General features: G+C 55.9%; 1 protein-coding gene across 1 annotated transcript in view; it reads right to left on the bottom strand.

The window, feature by feature from the left end:
• NAXD (NAD(P)HX dehydratase) overlaps nucleotides 1-6,433 on the bottom strand; it is an 11,994-nt gene extending 5,561 nt beyond the window's left edge. Inside the window, exons 1-3 of the mRNA XM_021709027.1 lie at nucleotides 6,280-6,433; nucleotides 4,491-4,536; nucleotides 2,669-2,777 (exon numbers count right to left, since the gene is read on the bottom strand). Of these exons, the coding sequence (XP_021564702.1) occupies nucleotides 2,669-2,777; nucleotides 4,491-4,536; nucleotides 6,280-6,313 (189 nt within the window). The 5' untranslated portion in view covers nucleotides 6,314-6,433. The remainder of the gene's footprint in view (nucleotides 1-2,668; nucleotides 2,778-4,490; nucleotides 4,537-6,279) is intronic.
• Nucleotides 6,434-7,543: the final 1,110 nt, after the last annotated feature.

The following is a 7,543-nucleotide window of genomic DNA, read 5'->3' as shown; positions in this document are numbered from 1 at the left end:
CACTGCACTCCAGTCTGGGCAACAGAGTGAGACTCCAACTCAAAAAAAAAAAAAACTTTAAAAGGGCATTTAGGGCTCTCTCTTGCCCTTTCCTCACATGCTGATGCCTCAAGGCCCTGGCACCTTGATCTTGGACTTCCCAGCACCCAGAAGATGCTGACACCTTGATCTTGGACTTCCCAGCACCCAGAACTGTGAGCCAGTAAATATGTGCTCATTATAAGTTGCATGAAACTGGCCCTTTTTCTTTTCTTTTCTGAGTTGGAGTCTCACTTTGTTGCCCAGGCTGGAGGGCAGTGGCACACTCACGGCCACGGCAGCCTCGGCTCAGGAGATCCTTCTGCCTCAGCCTTCCAAGTAGCTAGAACTACTGGCGCACGCTACCACGCTCAGCTTACTTTTTGATTTATTGTAGAGATGAGGTCTCGCCAAGTTGCCCAGGCTGGTCTCAAACCCATAGGCTCAAGCAGTCCTCTCACCTCGGCCTCCCAAAGTGCTGGACTATAGCAGTGAACCACCACACTCGGCCTAGACATTTCGTCAAGAGGAATTAAAAAATCCAAGCAGACCCTTAATAAAATGCAACATCAGATCATCAACAAATAAATTAAAAATAATACAGCAAATGAATAAAATAAGCAGAGAGGAAGACCCAGGGAACTGACAGACCCCCTCGTAAGTTAGGACATTGCGAACTCTGGAAAGAGAGGCCATGGGAAGTGTCAAAAGCAGCAGGCTCCTAGGCTGGCCCCCAAAGAGTCACGCCATCGCAGACTTCCTTTGCCAACGGATACTAATTTTCAGCATTTGGAGACAAGAGATCTGAATTCTTGGGAATGCCCCAAATCATGAGTCATTATGTATTCTTCATATCACTTGATTTACATGCTTTAAAATAACAAGTGCCAAGAATAAGGAGGAAATCATTTTTCACTGAACGATTATACTAAAGGTTCCAAAGGTTTGCTGTTAAAAAAAATTACAGATACCCAAACACATATGTAATCAACATATGGTTATTAGTATTATTTTTGTTTTCTTTTTTGTTGTTTCTTTTTTTTTTTTGAGTTGGAGTCTCACTCTGTCACTCAGGCTAGAGTGCAATGGCACACTCATGGCCACCCCAGTCTCAACCTGCTGGGCTCAGGCGATCCTTCTGTCTCAGCCTTCCAAGTAGCTGGAACTATAGGCACACGCCACCACAACTAGCTAATTTTTGATTTAATGTAGAGACCGAGGTCTCACTAAGTTGCCCAGGCTTATGTTGAACCCCTAGGTTCAGGCAATCTTGCCTCCGCCTCTGCCTCCCAAAGTGCTGGGATTACAGGTGTAAGCCACTGAGCCTAACCTTTTGTTTTGTATTGTTTTTTTAGAGATGAGGTCGCACTATGTTGCCTAGCCTAGTCCTGAACTCCTGGACTGAAGTGGTCCTGCCACCCTGGCCTCCCAAAATGCTGGGAATGCAAGGCATGAGCCACTGTGCCTGGCTGGTTGTTGTTTATAAACCAGTATGTCGTAACAAGAGCATATCTACTGCAACAAGCAGGTACAATGGTCTCTACCTGATATGAACACTTGAGACCAAGAGCCACAGAGAACATCAAAGCAAGATATATGTTAAGTAGTTTCAAGTGTTGAAAAATGAAGCCATGTAGATTGAATTGAAGGTTATTCTGAAAATAAAATCTGAAAACCCAGAGCATTAATACCTGCCTATATGTACACCCGAGAGAAGTGAAAACCCACATCCACCCCGCAACTGAAAGCCACGTTCACGGCACATTGCTCGTAACAGCCAGAAAGGGGAAACAGACTGGGGGACGGACACGCCAAAGGCAGTATGTCCGATGCTAAAACAGGAAAAGGAGTAAAGTGCTGACGCCGCTGCCACCCGCACGGGTCGACGATGAACATAGCACTTCGCCAGGTGGACAGACCGAGGCACCAAGCAGTGTGTGCTGTGCGGTTCCACCCGCGGGAAGGGCCCGGCACCGGCAGCCACGAGACAGGTGGGTGAGTGGCCGCAGGGCCTGGGAGGCCCCGGGCGGCCGCCAGCAAGTGCCAGCGGGCTGGGCTGCTTCTGCGGCCGCGGGAGCGTCCCAAGAGCGACGGTTGGAGGTTGAACGGCTACGCCGATGCCCGAGGACGGCGGTCCCCAGCCCTTTTGGCGTCAGGGGCTGCTTTCCCAGAAGACTGGCTTTCCACAGACGGAGGGGAGGAGGGCGGTCAGCGAGCATCAGCTTCTCGTAAGCAGTGTGCAACCTCGAGCCCGCGCACGCGACCAAGCGCGGCTCACGAGAGCCCCTGGAGGCTGCGCGACCCCAGGTCCCCAGAAGAACGAGGGGCACTGGGAGGCACCCGAGCCTGACTCCGGCCGCCAGCCCCTCCTCAGTCCGGCCCAGCTTCCCACCCGTGCGGAACACTCAGCCACACCACATGCACGCCCTGTTTGCCTGTGTGCTCAGGACGAGCAGCGGGTGCCCGGGAGGGGGACGCCCCGCCCGCTCTGGCGCTGTCCAATCGCAGCCCATCACGGCCGCGACACAGTTCTGCCTCGGCTCCTCGAGCCAAACGCCGTCTCTGCCGTCCCGGAGGAGACACACAGGCCCGCTCGACGGCCTGGAGCTGCCCTGCCAGGAGAGGCGAAGGGGCCAGTGGCATACGTCACCTTGGCGCTGTCCAGGAGAACGCCGTCTCTGCCCAGGCCGGGCCCCACCACGAGGGCATGCAGCCGGGGCAGCCACTTCTCCACCTCACGAACAGCATCAGGGCCATCGCTGCGGAAGGGAGACAAGGACAGGAAGGCCGGCTGGCTGTTTCTTGCTTATTCACTTTTAAAATGTACTCTCTGGGAAAAGCAGTTTCGAGTTGCAGAAGCTTTGCAAACACAGCACAGAAAGGTCCCTCCCGCACGCCCTCCAGCCAGCCTTCCGAGGGCAGCGGCTCACAGACCCACGTTCCAGAGTGTCACCACTGCACTCTCACCGGTGCAGTACTACTGAGCAAACCACAGACTTTCCGGATGCCACCAGCCCCCCCACGGGCCCAGCCCAACAACAGGCGCACAAAGCAGCCCTGCCCTCTAGCTCCAGGGCCGACTCCTCGTGATGGCCCGTGCGCCCAAGCCCGGTCCTGCAGTCTCTGTCACCCCAAGCCCTGCAGCGGCTGCCCGAACTCCCAGCCTGCTCTTCCCGGACATGGGAGGGCCTCACCCGGGGGTGTTTCCTTGAAGGTCAGCTGCCACCTGACCCCCGCGTTCTCACCGCCTCCCGGCTCCAGTTCCCTCCACCGTGCCTCCGCCGTCGGACACGCGGTACCCCCATCTGTCTGTCTCTGTGGTGGCACCGCCTGGCACAGCAGGCGCTCGCACAAACTCATCTAACTCAGTGACACCCAGGTAAACCCAGCTCCGGAGCCCCTCGGCCACACCACAAGTGTTCGGAGGCCGCAGTCCTGGCTGGCCCAGGGGACAGCCCCACCGTGCAGAAAGCCCCATCGTGCAGGCTGGCCCGGGCAGCCCCGCAGGGCAGGGTCTGTCGGCTCCGTTCCACGCGGACGCTGTCGAGCCCAGAACAGCCGGTGGCTCAGACACACGGACTGCACGAGGGAGGGTCTGTCACTGCCCAGGAAGCCCTCGTTTCCTGCCAGCCTCCCTGCCTGCGCTTGGGGCCAGGCCCTGAGCCCCGGAGCGCCGGCCCTTCCCACAGCGCCTGCCCCTACACCGACAACGCGATGGCGGGCTTGCGGGTCTTCCTCCTTCTGCAGCCCCCACCGCCACGCAGGCCAGTAGGTCTCCGCCAGCGCCCTCAGGGTCAGTGTGAAACGCTCAGTGACAGAGGAGAGAACCCACGTGCAGCGACTCACAGAATGGGGTGGACGATCAGCTCTGGGCTGTAGGCCTTGATCACAGGCGCCGCCTCCCGCGCGCAGAACACGTGGGACAGATCCGCGCCCTGAAACGAGCACAGGAGGCGACTCAGGGAGCCCGGGCACGCGCCACTCCCTCCCACACGCATCAGCACTGCCCACACACGAGGAGAGCACCACCACGACAGCCCGGCGCAGCCCAGTGGCTCGGGAGAGGGCCAGGGCATGCCTGGGAGGCCAGCTGGATCCTGGGCCACCTCAGAGCAGGGTGACAGCCACACCCAGCCCGAACCCGCGGGCGCCTCTGGCTTCCAGAAGGGCCCGTCCTGCTCGCCTCGCCGCCGAGCAGCCACGGGGGCGTGTCCCACGTGTGGGAAGCGACCGCCCGCTCCAAGGTCAGCGGACGCCGAGGGCCCGGCCCCTGCTGGGGGAGCACAACCTGGAGGCGCCTCCGGAAAGCGGGCTCCATCCCGGTGCCTGGGTCCCCACACGATGGCAGGACAGACTCAAGGGTATTTCTTAGTACCCGCAACCATCATGAAAGTCAGCACTGGCTTTAATCACACTTAAAGACGCCAACTCTGCCAGAAAAGCCCCAGTAAAGCCGCTTCAAGTAAACGTACCACTTTGAGAGCTGAGATTGCTGCAAAATACGGGGCTCCAGTGTACCTAGAAAGAAGGAATTCAGAGTCAGACGCTCCTGATCAAGAAATGTGAGGCCATCCATTGCAAACATGGACACCATTGATCAGTAACAGAGACAGGACACACTTAGCAAAGGCCAACACCCAGCAGACACTGAGTAAATGTTTCGCAAACACGAGTCAGGATGGGAAGAGTGAGGCCTTGACATCAAACCACTCCAGGGGCACCAAGCTCCCTGGCTCAGCTGCCTGCGCTCTCAAAGCGGGGTCAGGCAGGGAGCGGACCACAGGCTGCTGCCCAGAGAGAGGGCAGAGGCCATGAGTTCAGAGCAGTCGGGACTGGATGGGCTCCCAGAGGGGGCAGACCCTGTTCTCCCAGAGTCCGATGGGGGGTGCCGGGGACGAGCCAGCAGCCGCACACCCCACCCCCCACAGCCGCTCCGCTCGCTGTTCTGGAATTCCTGGCGCTCCACATTAACAGCACCTCAAGCCAGGAAGGAGAGCCCTGCCCTCGGCACTGGATGAGCAGCCGCGCCCCTGTCCATTCCAAGCAGGGAGAGGTTTACTAACCCCAGTCAGACAAACCGGGACGAATGCTGGCACCCACGTGACCTGCAAAGTGGTGGCGCCAGGAAGTATCATAAACACAAAGGAGAGGACGGAACAGGCAACACGCACTCTCACCCACATGGAAGCCAGCCTCAGGAACGAGAGAGTGCATCCAAAGAAGGCCTGTCCCAGGCTCAGCTAGCAAGGCTGCCAACACCCACGAGGGGCCCGGGGCGTGGGCCCTCCAGTGGCAGCACACACTCATTCAAGGGGCATTTGAGCAGCGCCCCCGGCATTTACAGTGCGTGTGTGCTCGGATCCAGGAACTTACCAACGACATGACAGCTGAAAGTGGAGGGGGGAGGAGCTTCGCACCCACACAACCCAAGCGAGCCGAACCCAAGATGGAAAAGGAAGCTGGATGCAGGCAGACGGCAGGAGGGCCCCAGACAGGTTCTGAGTCTGTAGGTGCCTAACACATCAGCAAAGTTCGTAAGAGCAGAAGACAACTGGGACCTGTCCAGTCTCACAAATGACTCCCAGTAATATCTTTGAAGGCAAGTCAAGAGGTTGCTGCGTGTTTTTATCCTGATTATAGAAGACATGCTTATAAGCCGGGCACAGTGGCTCACACCTGCTTTGGGAGGCCGAGGTGAGTGGATTGCCTGAGCCCATGGTTCGAGACCGGCCTGAGCAACACGGCGAGACCTCGTCTCTACAATAAATCAAAAAATTGGCGGGGCATGGTGGTGCACGCCTGTGGTTCCAGTTACTTGGAAGGCTGAGGTGGAAGGATCACCTGAGCGCAGCAGGTGGAGGCTGCGGTGGCCGTGAGTGTGCCACTGCATTCCAGCCTGGGTGATGAGTGAGACTCCGAACCAAGAAACAAAACAAAAACAAACAAACAAAAAGACATGCTTACAGTGTGAAGTCTGGTAAATACAGAAGGATATGAAATAAGGAAAAAACAGTCTCATCTCCCCACTACAAGCAAAATGCTAACTCAGCTCACACCAGTGAACAATTCCATCAGGCTCCTGAAGGGTTTCTCCTACTTAATCAAGCAGCTGACCACTGGAAAATACCGAGTGGCCACTCAGATATTTGGAAGCGATTACTGGGATCAAACTGGACAGACACCACCTATGGCAGGCAGGCAGCCACCAGAGAGGGGCTTTAAATAGGGCTTTAAATACCGGCACTCCATCACCGCACTTACTCCTGAGAGCCTCCGACCACGCCGATTCTTCCATCTTGCCCTTTGTGCTTGGCAAAGGAGAGCGGAGGGACAATATTTCTCACCAGCTGCAAAATCTCCTGCTCCATCGCCTTTATCGAATGCACTTCATGGAGCGAAAATGCTCTTTCTAAAACTGGAAAACACAAAAGTGAAATCAGCCACAAAGTAAATCTCTATTAGTATACACAAAGAACAGACTGAAAATATCCCTTTAACCAAAACACTTTCCAAAGCTGACTTTTCAAAGCTGACTATGAATGCTACGGTTTTATCCAACGGTTTTATTTCTGTAGGCAAATTATGTTCAAAATTACAGCATTAACACTCACACACGCTGTGTCTGCCAAGTTTATTTTTGAAACGCATCAGAAATTGTAGAAGACCATTTAATCTTCCAGAAAGTTTTCCCACGTACAAAACCGTACTGTCACTTAATGAACACTCTTACTTCCCTTCTGTTTCTCTTTAAGTGTGGCCGGTCCCTCCTCCCCTCACAAGCTGCAAAGCAGCGCCATGGGTCACCTTCCATGGTGCCATTTGGAATGCGACAGGCTCGTCATGTGAGCCCAACTGTACACTCGCCACTCTACCAACAACCCGGAAAGGGCATCCTATACAGAGCGCACCCAGGTTGAGTCCAGTGTGGCATCTAAAGGAATCTTCCGCGTCGTCTCCAAGCAGCGACATCTTACTGGCCTTTCCTGAAAAACTTCCTGTGTTGCGTATTTTGCCTCAATACTTAAAACTGCTCGGCTGTGAGAGAAATCCCGACAGGCTCTGGAGCCAGTGCACGAAGCGATCACAAAGCCCATCTCCTCTCCAGGACTAAAGGGTCTCTGCCACCGTCGACGCAGTTTGCCCACACAGGGTGCTCGATGCTTCCATCCCTGGGACCATCTCAGCAGCTGACAGCCAACTCCACGCGCCGCACATTCCAGCGGAGACCAGAGCTTGGGGGTGCTTCAGGGCCACAGGGCTTTGCCGCTTAGCTCTGCCAGTTCCACTTTCTACCCAACAGATGCATTCAAGTCACTTTCTTCATGAGCAGAGGTGACTGCTCAGCTGACAGCTCGAGAGCTCAGTCCCCAAGATGAAACGAGACGGTCGGTCCCATCAGCCTTGACAGCTCTGCACCTTCTTCCAGACCAAGATGAGGGGTCGGCACAGTCACTGCCCACCTGGCCGAGGCACAGGGCTTGCTGCATCGCGAGCAGGTGACTGACCCTGCTCATGGATCCATGCC

This window comes from Carlito syrichta, unplaced genomic scaffold (assembly GCF_000164805.1).
Source record: "Carlito syrichta isolate Samal-C Ts95f unplaced genomic scaffold, Tarsius_syrichta-2.0.1 Scaffold154289, whole genome shotgun sequence".
Classification (NCBI taxonomy): domain Eukaryota; kingdom Metazoa; phylum Chordata; class Mammalia; order Primates; family Tarsiidae; genus Carlito; species Carlito syrichta.
This window is presented reverse-complemented; position numbering and strand designations above follow the sequence as displayed.